The sequence below is a fragment of the Salmo salar genome, chromosome ssa06, assembly GCF_905237065.1.
Source record: "Salmo salar chromosome ssa06, Ssal_v3.1, whole genome shotgun sequence".
Taxonomy (NCBI): Eukaryota; Metazoa; Chordata; class Actinopteri; order Salmoniformes; family Salmonidae; genus Salmo; species Salmo salar.
In genome coordinates, this window is record NC_059447.1 from 35,081,248 (window position 1) to 35,095,914 (window position 14,667).

Consider the following 14,667-nt stretch of genomic DNA (forward strand, 5'->3'; position numbering starts at 1 on the left):
TTGGTGTTCTTCCATGCCGTCCCTAGGAGGGGTGCGTCACTTGAGTGGGTTGAGTCACTGACGTGGTCTTCCTGTCTGGGTTGGCGCCCCCCCTTGGGTTGTGCCGTGGCAGAGATCTTTGTGGGCTATACTCGGCCTTGTCTCAGGATGGTAAGTTGGTGGTTGAAGGTATCCCTCTAGTGGTGTGGGGGCTGTGCTTTGGCAAAGTGGGTGGGGTTATATCCTTCCTGTTTGGCCCTGTCCGGGGGTATCATCGGATGGGGCCACAGTGTCTCCTGACCCCTCCTGTCTCAGCCTCCAGTATTTATGCTGCAGTAGTTTATGTGTCGGGGGGCTAGGGTCAGTCTGTTATATCTGGAGTATTTCTCCTGTCTTATACGGGGTCCTGTGTGATTTTAAGTATGCTCTCTCTAATTCTCTCTTTCTTTCTTTCACTCTCTCTGAGGACCTGAGCCCTAGGACCATGTCTCGGGACTACCTGGCATGATGACTCCTTGCTGTCCCCAGTCCACCTGGACGTGCTGCTGCTCCAGTTTCAACTGTTCTGCCTGCGGCTATGGAACCCGGACCTGTTCACCGGAAGTGCTACCTGTCCCAGACCTGCTGTTTTCAAATCTCTAGAGACAGCAGGAGCGGTAGAGATACTCTCAATGATCGGCTATGAAAAGCCAACTGACTCTTGAGGTGCTGACTTGTTGCACCCTGGACAACTACTGTGATTATTATTATTTGACCATGCTGGTCATTTATGAACATTTGAACATCTTGGCCATGTTCTGTTATAATCTCCATCCGGCACAGCCAGAAGAGGACTGGCCACCCCTCATAGCCTGGTTCCTCTCTAGGTTTCTTCCTAGGTTTTGGCCTTTCTAGGGAGTTTTTCCTAGCCACCGTGCTTCTACACCTGCATTGCTTGCTGTTTGGGGTTTTAGGCTGGGTTTCTGTACAGCACATTGAGATATCAGCTGATGTAAGAAGGGCTATATAAATACATTTGATTTGTTGCCAATTGGATGGAAACCTAGATAATAACTACGTTTCCATCCACCGTTTTTATATGAGTAAAGTCATACCCTATGAAAAAAATCCGAAAGCTGTGATGGAAACAGGAAGTTTCGGTACAATTGTATAAATGCAGACAGGTCATTTGTTCCTTTCTACATGGTGTGATCTTTTTTTGTTGGTCAAATTAATTATGGGTACAATGGCTGTGGAAACGCCTTCATGCGCAAATATTGATCTAATAACCATCATATCAAACTAAATTTGGGAGTCACACAATGTCAACATGGTGGGTGCTCCTCCCACTACGACTCGGGAAACCATGCAGTTTATTAGGCTACAGATTAAATAATTTATGATGAATTTCACAGGGTGGTGAAAGTGCACGGTGATGTTGATGCTTCTTTCCAATAAGTATTAAAATACGTCATCATGCCCAAATTTTTATCCGCAACAAGTCCGTTTCTTGGAAACACCACGGGTGAGAAAATGTGCATATTTTCTTTATACGAATTTTAAAATATTCACATGAAAATCTGTTGTCGATGGAAACCTCGTTATTGACCATAAATTGTTTCCGGAATTTCCACCAAAACCCGAGTGCATTTAACTTTGTGCCACGAGGTGGCAGTATTGTATATATATTTACAAAACATGGTAGGCCAAACAAAAAGGTAGGAACACTGAAACCAAAATGTCACTATAAAGTTATAGAAGCATACAGAGCAGAGTGAATCAGTGTGTGTGTGTGTGTGTCGGTGTTAAGGGCAAGATATAGTGATGATTTTTAACTGATCATTATTTGTCATATCATTTTCCTTCCTGACCATGTGTGAGCTTGACTAAGTATGATGCCTTGTATTAGTGTCCCATATCTGTATTTTCTCAACGCATGCCTCCCTCATCCATCCTACTGTCACTACCAGACCTCCCACAGCCAAGTGGTAAAACACCTTCCCATGCAGAGCTGGACACAGGAAAAATTAGATGAATCAATGTGAAAGGTCTCTCGTGGTGAAATATAATATCAACTACAAAATTGTATTTTGTAGCCTCCTTTCCAGTCCGTAATGAAACAAGGTCCCATTAATTCACCATAAAAGTCAGTAAAATGGTTAATTATGTTTCTCAGTCATTTCGTGGAGGGGTAATAACCAGAGGCGGTATAGAGTCTAACCATCTCTGGTAGTTATAACCACTAAAGAGCAGTAGAGGTGCGTGGGTAAAATCACTGGGAAAGCCAAGCCAGGAAAAACGACAACATATACCAATGACCAAAAGTATGTGGACACCTGCTCGTCGAACATCTCATTCCAAAATCATGGGCATTAATATGGAGTTGGTCCCCCCTTTGCTGCTAGTGGCGTAGCGGTCTAAGGCACTGCATCTCAGTGCTTGAGGTGTCACTACAGACACCCTGGTTCGACTCCAGGCTGTATCACAACCGGCTGTGATTGGGAGTCCCATAGGGCGGCGCACAATTGGCCCAGCGTCGTCCGGCTTTGGCCGGCATTCATGAATACACCCCACTGCTAAATTGCATCTACTGACTTAGCCTCTTCCTCTCTGCGACTATGTTTGGTAAGAAAAAACTTTGTATCCCAGAATGCACTCGCTACAGTCCCGAAACGTCCACACACACACAGAGCAGCTCTTTAGCGCCTCCGTCGGATGAGAGGGTCAATTCTGCAGCACAGCGCCGTTACAATTTGCAATGGCTGCAGCTTTGTCCCGTGCTCTCAAATTGCCTGGTAAGAGACGCGTTGCAATTATTTGGGAAATAGATATAATGGTTGATTAGGTGAAAATGATGTTGTGTAGTCTTTGTACCAGTCGTGTCTCAATGTTGTTTTGGTGTCATTCTGTTAGCTCATGTGAGCTAGCTATAACAGCCAGCCAGCTGTGGCTAACGTTACAGTAATGTTGATTGCAATAACACAAAATAATGTTTTTATTTGTTTAATGACAGTCCAGAATTGAGAGGTGAAATACCATACTTATTTTCAATGTTTGATATTTCGTTTCTTTTCAAGCTTTAATAGAAAAACATTGCATCATTCACAATCCTATGTGGCGCACTAGCTAACTACTGTACAGTACAGTAAGGTGCCACATCGAAGTCGCTTGATTGCTCAGTGCTCACTGTCAATAATGTTCTAACGGATTTAGCTACTTGCTTAAATCTCGTGTTCAACAAATAACTACAAATAAGGCCATGTAATGGGGGTCATTCATTTAACTTGGCAATCATTGTCATGCCAAACAATGAGCAAGAGTCGGCAAGAGTACAAACAGATCTGGGACCAGGGTAGGCAATAATTAATTTGGTGTTAAAATAAACAATATTTGAGTAACTTCCCTGTCCTTTTGGGATGCCTATCGTTCTATCAGGCACCACCATGCTCTATCAGATCATTGTAATTTTCACCTGGGCCTTGTTTCCGGAACAGATCCGTAGACCTCTGTCCTGCAGTCAAATGACCAAATCGAGCTCTGGTGGCCTCAAGGGAGGAATGTTATTCATATTTTTCAGAATGTCATAATTAATAAACATTATCCAGTGTTTCTATGTCATATGGTTTTGTTATATTTCAGTCTTCTGTGACGTATATAAAGTGTAATATGGGGATGCAAACTCAAAATGTAATACATTTCAACTCTATATCTGCCATGTGCAGGTGTCTTCATTTTTTAAAGTCCATAACCATGTGTGTGAGGTGTATTATTTTGTTTCATAGTAGATTTGTTTAAGACTACCAAGAAACACTCTGTGTGACCCTGATTTAGCCCACTGCAGTAAAAGGTTAACCGTGTCTTTGTGTGTATATCCCTCACAGGGAAGAAGGGCTCGGAGCTTGGAGAGTATGACCCCCTCACTCAGGCCGACAGTGAGGACGAGAGCGAGGAGGACGACCTGGTCCTCAACTATCCCCGCAATGGCCTGGGGAGGGGCAACTGCATGGGTACAGGTACCTCAGAGCTGAGAGGGAGCAGAACAGGGAGGCTCGTAGGGGATGAAGATGAGGCAGAGGAGGAAGAGGAGGAGGACGATGAGTGGAGAGAACGGCTCCCGGGAAAAAAGAGGCAGGAGAGAGAGGAGAAGGGCATGCAGTACTGGAGCCAGAGGGAGACAAACAGGGATGAGGGAGTAGAGGATGGAGGGGGGCTTGGGGCCTCTGGTGGCCCTGGATTGGGTGTCAGTGCCAGTGCTGACCCGGACGGGAAGAAGGCTAAGGTGAGGGGAGCCATCCGGGCAGCGTTTTTCCTGGTGCCTCTGGTCTGTGCCATGCTGGTGGTGCTGCTGTGTGCCTTTTTGGTGCCTTGTCAGCATGGGGAACTGGACAAACGGCCGCAGTGGGAGAAAGAGCTGGGTGATCATGTGGGAGGTGAGTGAGGAGTCTAATGTATAAACAATACACATGATAACAGACTACAGTTTACCTGTATGTTGCTGGTTGCTGATACCAATACACCTCTCTCACAGCAGAGAAAGAGAAAACTACAGGTCAGGTCCGACTGGTCAGACTCTGAGTAGACTAGTGCTTTAGATTAAGATAAGCACACAGTCAACATTACAATAAAGTCAACTGTATGAGAAAGCAGTTGAGAACACAAAACTCAGATTTAGCTGACTGTCTTTGTCTGGGGGTGGATATTACACAGTCTGGATTACTATGATTACACATTACCGTGATTATTATAATAGCATGTTAGCAAAGCAACCGCAGGTCTAGTTTAGTAAATAATAGTTACAAACCGTTCCTATCTGTAACAGTGTTTTTCTTCTTCTTTAGGTGTTACCCCACCTCCTCTTGCACTGTGGGATGTTGACAATGACTCAGTTGAGGATGTGCTAATAGGAGTCACTCAAAAGAGCAACAATACCCATCTCTCCCGTTCTGTGGGGAACAACAAAGGTATCTATGGAAACAGCAAGGGACATTGTCGTAGTAACGAAGAGGACATTTTGAACCCTCATTTTTAGGCGTTATTCTCTCTCAATCCCACCTCCTCACTGTACACCATAAAAATCTACCAGTGATTATGTAATATTCATCTCCATATCTAATCCTGCTAGTCCCAGTAAACTGCTGAGAACACACAATTTGCCACACGTAATAAACCCCACCCACCTTTACCCCCTTCTCTTTCTCCCTCTCTGTCTCTCCCAGAGTACAGTGTGGTGGCCCTATCTGCATTCAGTGGTGAGGTGCTTTGGAGGAGGGTCCTCAGGGAACCTGTGGAGTCCATCCAGTGTGGGCTGCAGTACGAAGCCCACCCATCACCACTGCCAGCAGGGGGCGCTGCCCTCAGAGCCCTCCCCAACAGCGCCGTTCCCCTGTCTGGCCAGAGAGACAGAGCTAGTGGCCCCGTTTGTCTGCTCATCGAGTCTGCACACCTCACTGCTGTCAACGGCACCACAGGTCAGACAACAACCACAGAAAATGATGGCTTTTAATGGAACATTTTAGCAGTTGTGTAGATGTATTAATAATGTGTTGAAGTTAATAGTTTAATGTTCAGTAAGGAGTAACCTATTGTATTTCCCTCCTCAGGGAAGAAGCTGTGGTCGGTAGCACCAGGGGAGATCCAGTCCCAGGCAGTTTCCCTGACAGATCTCCAAGGTGACTCTGTTCCTGACTTGCTGATTGCCACTTTACCTGCTGACCAGGTATGACAATCTCTGGCTTGGCACCGATACATATTTATTGCTGTAATAAAACAATTGTTACTATATAAATCATATTATTATTACAATATAGACCATACTCCCAAATCTTCGAGTCACTGTGTTAACAACACTCATTTTCCAGTCAGTCTAGAATGCTCCCATAAAACTGTCTCAAACTTATTTTCAGGTGTCTGACCTCTCACTGCTCCTGCTGTCTGGGCTGACTGGAGCTCTGCTTGGACATCCCGTGACCTTTAACGTCACGACCTTTAATGTCTCTGGAAAGCTGATTGGTCCCCTGTTTCATCAGACACAGCTGGGGGCATATTACATTCTATTTGGACTAGGTAAGGGATTCATTTTATATCAAGCACAGTGACTTTGAAAAATCTGTTTCTCATCTGAAATTAATAAATGTCTGATAATGTATGTGCTATACTAACTCAGGCACTGTAGAGGCTGTATCCCTGGGAGATATTTACACTCGGGCTACTGGAAAAACACCCATATCCCCTGGTCTGAGACTGAAGGACCCCGGCTGGGAGAAGCTTAGGAAAACCAACTCCTCCCTCATACACATCTCCGGGTAAGGCTAAGAAAGTGCTCGGTCACACAATTACAATAGAGTGCGTGTTTGAACGACTGTTTGACTTTCTCTGTCCAGTGGAACTGAGCAAGTGGAGTTCTTGGTCCCCCTAGTGGCTGGCTTGTGTAACAACCACAACAGTCTGGACTCCATCTCCAACCTCAACTCCAGCCGCAGTGACTGGGTGCTGGTGTGTGGCAAGCTCTCCAGCAAGCTTTCTGTGCTGAGAGAGAAGGACGCACACACCGAGTGGACTCTTACCTCCTCAGCCATACACAGGTAGGAAATATGGTCACCATGATATATGGAGAAGTTTATCATTAGGGTGTATATGACTAAGCATAAAAGTGATAGCTTCAAGTTTTATTGTCACGTGCACAAGTGCATTTCTTGCAAGCTCTTTTCCCAACAATGCAGTAATCAATATCAATATATAAAACTATAAAGTAAAGTAATACCTTATAACAGTGGTTTTCAAACCTCTCCTCGGGGACCCCCAGAAGTTTCACAATTTAGTTGTAGCCCTGAAGTAGCTCAAATACATGACCTAATCAAGGCTTGGTAATTAGCTGACAAGTTGAATCAGGTGTGCTAGCTCTAGAATAGTTCAAATATATGGAACGACTGGGGATCCCCGACGGAGAGGTTTGAAAACCCCTGCCCTATAAAGTTATAAAGCTAAAATAACCTGAATCATTTTTCATTGTCTCAGTCGTCCAGCACCAGGCCAATTCAACGATGATGGAATCCCAGATCTCCTCATACAGAAGTCTGGGGCCCCTAGAATGAGAAAAGTATAATCTCCTTCTACAAACACTTACACCTATATCTATTATACTTCTCAGACAGTTGTACATATTTACAAAGATGACCATCCATCTCTCTGTGATCTTAGGTTCAGGTGGTTGATGGAGCCAGTGGGCGTAGTCTGTGGGAGACAGAGTTTATTTGTCCACGCCTTGACCTGGAAGGTACTTCAATCATGACATCTGGTCAATCAGCTTTCCTTTTCTGGGCCGGTGACCCTGTCAGACCATCAAAGAACCTCACCAAGACAACTGTGAGTCCCTTGTTGAATCCTTATAAGGAGCAGGAATACATTTTCTATGAGAACGTGTTATGTTGGTTCATCCTTCAGTGGTATAGGCACAAGGGTTGGGGTCAATTCCAATTTAATTTGAAATTCCAATTAAATATTTGAATTCACTCATGAAGTGGAGAATTTATGTTGAATTCAATTCGAATTCAACAATCATCAAGTTATGGAATTGGAATTAAACTTTGAACTGTTTGAATTAGAATTGTAAAAATGTTTTGGAATTTAATATTTGTACATTTTCCAGTTAATGGAATTAATGCAGTTAGTATTGAAAAATGTACTGCAGGATTTGTTTAAAATCTTTTAAACTTGTATTTCTATATTTCCAGTATAACTAGGCTATATGAACATGGATGTGATGAGCCTGAAAGCCTGAGGGAATTTAATTTAAAAAAAAAATTTGTGGAATTGTTGGGGATAATATTCAATTGGGAATTCAATTCTTGGAATTTACCTAGCATTGGAATTGAGAGGAATTGAATTATCTCTGAATTCAAAGACTGACCGTAGTCATTTAGCAGACGCTTTGGATAATTGACTGAAATTGAATTTTTATTGAATTAAATTGAATTTACAGGAAGAGAGAATTGAATTAGAATTGAATTAACCCCGAACCCTGCTGACAGAATGTTAATAGTCACTGTTCAGGTTGGCAGTCGGAAGATAGAAAGTCCCTTTTGGTCTCTCCTGTAATTTGTGGAATTAACCCCAACCCAATAGGTAAAGGATTACATATTTGTGCCTGTCGTACTATGGAGATCAGTAGCTGAAATCTATTTTAAATCTTGCTCTGTTAACAGGTGGCACCAGGGGCGGTTCAAGCCATGCCAGTCATCCGAAAGCTGTACATGTTACATCCTGCATATCCCACAATCCTTCTGGAGCTCGCCAGCACCACAGACACCATTCTTACTGCTGCAGGTGATGCGTGCTGTGCTGTATTTATTATTTTATAATTGTGCATATGATTATGGCTGTTGTTAGTAGCACTGCTGATCAACTGTTTCTCCACTTTTCTCTGTCTTAGTGAGTTACCAGGAGCCGCAGAAAGATGCCTCCTACATTACTGTGTCCTCCCGGCCTACCTCTGGCCTGGGGCCTGGGTCGCGGGTGGTGAAGAGCATGAGCCTCAGGGCAGCAATCACTGCTGGACAGATTGTGAGGCTGGGAGAGAGCAGCACCGCAGGGGTACCAGTCAGACCTGGAGTATTTGAGATAAACAAGTTCTTCAGGCATCTCACCTTCAAAAACCATTAGGTAAAAAGGGGAGGGAACATAGCTAAGTATGTCCAGAATATGCTTTATATGACATGATGTTTGTGGTGTCTGTGTAGTTTCACTCGCTGGTTCTACATGATCAGAGGGAAACCACTGGCAGGACCAAACCTGTGAAACACTATGATACACACCAAGTGAAGGAGATTTATCTCAAGCTGTTTACATTTCCACTTTTGTCCAAAGTACGATTTTAATTTCTATTATTACTCATCTCACTTGCTGAAAAATATTTATTTTGCTGTATTTCTGTTATATGTGTATATATTATGAGTTGACTTATTTATTTATGACATGTCCTTTTTATTGAATATTGAATTTAATATATCAATGACTATTTACCTTGTTTGGGGTGAATGGAAATCAAAATATGTAAGTAAGTACATAGAAGATACTTCTGGAGATCAAGCAATTGAGGTCTGTGTTCAAGCAGAATTACCCAGTTATGTAAAGGGGGTCTGTACATATTTTGGCTGTGGGGGAGAGTGGGGTATGCTGAGCCATTTTTTTACATTCAACATCACTACATCAAGAAAAATACAGTATTTGTTCCAACATTGACATCTACATATATTTCAGGATGTTGTGTATCCCTGAAAATAATCAGAATTCATGTAAACATTTAAGTTTTGAAAACAGCTCATTTAAAAAAAAGTGGTTTCTTGGCACAACTTACCCCGGGTATGCATAGGGGACAGGGTAGGTTGAGCTGCCTTGGGGTAAGTGGGTGCTGGTAGGTCAAAGTTTAATTCATGGAATGGGGTGTGGTATGTTGTATATCTGAAATGTATGCCTACAATCAGATATAGATCACTCTATTCAATATCATTAACACTTCCATTTCTTGACCAGTTGTCAGCGACAGGGATGTCATTTCCATGTGCCAATTCATAGGCAAGTTCTCTGCATGAGGCTACATAGCCCATGAATGCAAAAAAATATATAAACAATTGTGTACTAAGCCCATGAAACTGGTCTGTGAGATTCTTGATATGTTTTGCAAGCTCAGACTGACTTCAGATAAGACCTTGTTTGCCTCTGCTACTTAGTCACATGATTAATGTTGTTGTATGGTTTCTTAGAAACAAGGGGTGGCTAATGTAACCTTATGGCTCAGTTTACCCCACTCTCGCCTACAGTATTTATTGATATGCTACTTACTGAAAGGTTTACATTTCCTTAATAACTATTGTAGTGATGATACATTATTACTGAGTGCCATGTGTGGTAACTGTGCATCTTATTGCTATTGGTACTTGTAAATATTAATATTGCTGAAATACTAGAAAACATTTACAGATCACATGAATAAATAAATGTACTGCTGCAATTCTCGCTGCTACAACTTTTGTGTTTTGTACTACAGCTGTACTACGGATTCAGCTCCGTTCGCAATAGATTAACATAAAAACACTGTTAATTAATCATGAGAAATATTCGAGTAAAAGGAGGGCGCAGGCTCAGGGGCGGTGCTTGGGTGCATCCAAAATGATCTCTCCGCATTGATACGTGCGTCAAAGGCTTGGAAGATGGCGTCGGTCTTGGTTCGTCAGGCCGGACTGTCGGTGTTGAAAAACAGTCGTGTACCAACATTTTCTGGGTTTTATGCTAATGGTTTCGGAGAGGCACTATCTCAGTACCGAACAGTTGTGTACTCAGCATCAGGTGGTATTTTGCCAAAACCCAAGAAGGTGAGTGCTCTCTTGTGAAAATATGCGCAGGTCATTTATGAAATGAAAGAGGGGGGGGATTTAGTGAAGGTGCCTGAAAGGTATTTGTGCATGAAAAAATGGCCAGGCAAGATTTGTAATTATATCTTATAACTTAATTAATTTAATAGGAATGTTTCATCTCAGGTAGGATCTCTGTGAGCCTACACCTCTCCATTTCACTGGATGTGTTATAAATAAATACATGTTTAAATGTGTAAAGCATGCATCATGTTGTAAATTATTTGACATTCATTTTTTATTTTATCCTGGTTGTCATTGTGTATAAATTCACACAGCATTTCAGGCTAACATAGATATGTTTTTGTGATGGAATTGTTGACAATTATCCAGACCTCATTTGGCCTTTTCCGGATTGCTGTGGTTGTGATCCCCTTCCTGTACGTCGGAACTCTGATCAGCAAGAACTTTGCTGCGCTGCTGGAAGAGCATGACATCTTCGTCCCTGAGGATGATGACGATGATGACTGAATGCTCCAACATATGACCTGGGTATGTATGTATAATGATCAATAAAAATCAACTTTAGAAAATTGGTCTCTTAACATATAAGCAATAAAGATGACATTTGACCTCAGGGAAGGTGAGGCCTATTACTGTGTTCTACTGTGTTCTCCCTCAGAGGGTAATGTGTCGCCACTCAGACAATGGGAAGACGTGTGACAGCTGAAAAGACTTGAGGATCTCAAACTCATCAAAGCCTTTCTGGTGCTTCCCTCCCCATCCATTGTGATGTGTGCCTGCCTGGATACAGAGCTGTTTTAGAGAAGTGATAGAACTAATTCCTCCCTAGTGATAACGTTTACCTGCACAGATAAGTCTTACTAAATAAAATAAATCAATGTGCAAGAGGAAACCCTTGGATCAGTTGAAGTTGCTTTTGATTTAGCCAGTGATATCGTCTAAATTGCTGGAAATATTTGTTCTGTTTTCAGTCATTCTGGGGATATTGAATTATTTGGGAAGGCCTTAATCAGGTGACAGTCCTGCATAGGTGTTCCTATTTATCTGGTTTCTGATATAGGTTAACCTTTGGTGCTTTTTATTCCAACCTGTTACATTTGTTTTTGATGAACTGATCTAATAAAGTCGACCTATATGTAATGTCCTCCAGTGGCATGTCATTCACGATAATTCACAAACTATTCAGAGGCTTATCAACTAATAACTGACTTATTGCATTCGAGTGGGTTCAGGGTAAACACAGGGTCCATGACAACCATACTGACATTCTTTGGTATGAGCAATGGTCTCAGCATCCATCTTCTGAACTTGGTGATCATAACGGCTAGTTTGCACAAACACTTCTGTATCACATTAAAGCATCTGTACTGTGGCAACGCAGAGAAATAGCTTTGCAATGCACAAGGAGAGCCTTCTAACTTCAATTGGGAAGTAACAGTCCCATGACTGTTTTCACAAAATGTAAAAACATTGTACAATGAGGACTTGACAAGATTGGGTATTATGTGTATATTTACAGTTCAATAAGGGGAAGCCTCTGTTACACTGGACAAAACAGGGTGGAAAGTACAGGGAGCAGTTCAATTGTCATGTCCAACATAAAATCTGGACAGAAAGTCCGCAGGGCGTGGTACCTCCGTCTCATGGAAATACCGCATAATGTGAGTCTTCTGCTTCCAGACATTGATGGTCTCCTGCAGCTCCATCTTACCCTATTGTAACCAAAAGTATGCAAAGAAAACATCACTCACTACACTTGATACGTGACCAGTGAGCTTTGTAAATATTCCCGTCAAAGTTGTTTTCTTTGAACGATTTGGATGTGTCACATGTAAAATGATGTAGAGCATGACATCCCAGTTATCTAGACAGTTTGTATCTCGGTCTGGCAGTATAACACTAACCCACCGTGCCACTAAGAAACTAGGCTAACTGCATGAGAGCAAAATGACTGGGGAGCAGAGTAGACTAACCTTAATGACAAGCATGTCAATCACACGGGGGTCATTGACGTGCTTGTTCCTGTCAAACATCTCCCTCACTTTGTCTGTTCCCTGGCGAGCTGTGATGTCCAGCTGAAAGGTAGTCACTGTGGGACAAAACACAAGATGTCATCCTATAAAATTCCCACAACAAGCTCAAAGAAATGCACATATTAATGCATTTACTTATCACACTCCCTACTTATCAAATTGCTAATCATGTGGCCTATCTGCAAATGTAGGATGTGTATTGTACCGTCCATTCATAAAAGTAAAAAGTGGTTAATGACGATAAACTAGCTAGCTAGCTCATCGACTATCTATGTAGCTTTAGCTAGTACGCTGAACAAAAGTATAAACCGCAACATGCCACAATTTCAAAGATTTTTCATATAAGGAAATCAGCCAATTGTTATAAATTAGGCCGTAATTTATGGATTTCACATGACTGGGAATACAGACATGCATCTGTTGGTCACAGACACCTTTAAAATGAAAAAGAATTCAAATAAAGTTGGGATGTGGATCAGAAAAACAGTGAGTATCTGGAGTGACTACCATTTGCCTCATGCAGCACGACATCTTCACAGAGTTGATCAGGCTGTTGATTGTGGCTTTTGGAATGTTGTCCCACTCCTCAATGGCTTTGCGAAGTTTCTGGATATTGGTGAGAACTGGAACACGCTGTCGTACACCAGCGCATCCCAAACATGCTCAACGGGTGATATGTCTGGTGAGTATGTAGACCATGGAAGAACTGGGACATTTTCAGCTTTCAGGAATTGTGTACAGATCCTTGCGACATGGGGCAGTGCATTATCATGCGGAAACATGAGGTGATGGCAGTGGATGAATGGCACGACAGGATCTCATCACGGTCCAAACAAATTGCCATCGATAAAAATGCATTTGTGTTCAGTGTCCGTAGCTTATGCCTGCCCACACCATAACCCCACCAAGAGGCACTCTTCACATTGGTGACATCAGCAAACTGCTCTCCCACACGACGCCATACATACACACTGTTTGCCATCTGCCCGGTACTGGGATTCTGGGATTCGTCCGTGAAGAGCACACTTCTCCAGTGTGCCAGTGGCCATCAAAGGTGAGCATATGCCTACTGAAGTCGGTTACAGCGCAGAACTCAAGACCCTGGTGAGGACGACAAGCACACAGATGAGCTTCCCTGGGACAGTTTCTGGTAGAATTTCGGCACAAACTTCAGTTGTGCAAACCCAGTTTCCTCAGCTGTCCAGGTGGCTGGTCTCAGATCCTGCAGTTGAAGAAGCTGGATGTGGAGGTCCTGGGCTGGTGTGGTGTGGTTACACGTGGACTGCGGTTGTGCGGCCGGTTGGACGTACAGCCAAATTCTCGAAAACAATATTTGAGGCGACTTATGGTAGAGAAATAAACAAACTCTCTGACAACAGCTCTGTTGCACACTCCCTCAAAATCTGAGACATCTGTGGCATTGTGTTGCGTGACAAAACTGCACATTTTAGAGTGGCCTTTTGCTGTCCCCAGCACAAGGTGAACCTGTGTAATGATCATGCTGTTTAATCACCTTCTTGACCTGTCAGGTGGATGGACCATCTTGGCAAAGGAGAAATTCTCACTAACATGGACGTAAACAAATTTGTGTTACATTTCTGGGATCTTTTATTTCAGTTCATGAAACATGGGACCAACACTTTACATGTTGCAATTTATATTTTTGTTCGGTGTGGTTGCATCGCGTTAGCTAAGTCTGGCCCTAGATTGAAAGTATATGTTAGCTTACTTAAATCGACAAGAGAAGTAGCCAATGAGCTAAATAAATATGCAGCTAGAGTGTGCCTTACAGCTAGTTAACGTTAGCTAGCTGTATTAACACGACCTTGACGCTGGGATCCGGCTCGTGAGGATCTGATACAAAGGGAGCGCTTGTTTTACCTGTGTTTGGAACCTCTCTGTACCAGGCACGATACAGTTCCCGAACTCGGCGCTTGGCTTCATCCAGATCCCTGCTGAAAATCGGTTTGACAACTTTAGCAGCACCAGCGGCTGTCCGGGTCGCCGCACTGGACGCCATGTTTGTTTCTTTTATCTTCTTCTCTAGTTAGTATTGTTTATAAATCTGATTTGAAACATATATTAGTGCTGCCACCTAGCGAGGAGGGGGACATTTATCTGCTTCATGTGGGCTCACTATCTCAACCCCATCGAACACCTTTGGGATGAATTGGAAAACCGACTGCGAGCCAGGACTAATCACCCAACATCAGTGCCCGACCTCACTCATGCCATTAGACTAGCCTATAAACCATTACGAGTTAGGCCTAGTACAGAGTTCTGAGACTAGTGTAAGTCAGCTGAAT

At 42.9% G+C, this 14,667-nt stretch overlaps 3 protein-coding genes across 3 annotated transcripts; 2 read left to right on the forward strand and 1 right to left on the reverse strand.

Moving 5' to 3' along the window:
* Positions 1–2,625: 2,625 nt before the first annotated feature.
* Positions 2,626–9,964, forward strand: LOC106607108 (protein FAM234B). Its single transcript, XM_014203711.2, has 12 exons — positions 2,626–2,753; positions 3,840–4,388; positions 4,797–4,919; positions 5,175–5,426; positions 5,559–5,674; positions 5,862–6,021; positions 6,122–6,260; positions 6,339–6,539; positions 6,973–7,054; positions 7,156–7,320; positions 8,160–8,280; positions 8,387–9,964. Exons 1-12 carry the CDS (start codon positions 2,717–2,719, stop codon positions 8,614–8,616), a joined length of 2,175 nt encoding a protein of 724 aa, XP_014059186.2. The 5' UTR covers positions 2,626–2,716; the 3' UTR covers positions 8,617–9,964.
* Positions 9,965–10,065: 101 nt separating this feature from the next.
* On the forward strand, positions 10,066–11,472 carry smdt1b (single-pass membrane protein with aspartate-rich tail 1b). The gene is made up of 2 exons (XM_014203713.2): positions 10,066–10,325; positions 10,698–11,472. The coding sequence occupies exons 1-2, from the start codon at positions 10,164–10,166 to the stop codon at positions 10,833–10,835; spliced, it is 300 nt and encodes a 99-aa protein (XP_014059188.1). The 5' UTR covers positions 10,066–10,163; the 3' UTR covers positions 10,836–11,472.
* Positions 11,473–11,822: 350 nt separating this feature from the next.
* On the reverse strand, positions 11,823–14,447 carry LOC106607109 (NADH dehydrogenase [ubiquinone] 1 alpha subcomplex subunit 6). The gene is made up of 3 exons (XM_014203712.2): positions 14,243–14,447; positions 12,302–12,417; positions 11,823–12,040 (listed from the first exon to the last, which is right to left on the reverse strand). Exons 1-3 carry the CDS (start codon positions 14,379–14,381, stop codon positions 11,909–11,911), a joined length of 387 nt encoding a protein of 128 aa, XP_014059187.1. The 5' UTR covers positions 14,382–14,447; the 3' UTR covers positions 11,823–11,908.
* Positions 14,448–14,667: the final 220 nt, after the last annotated feature.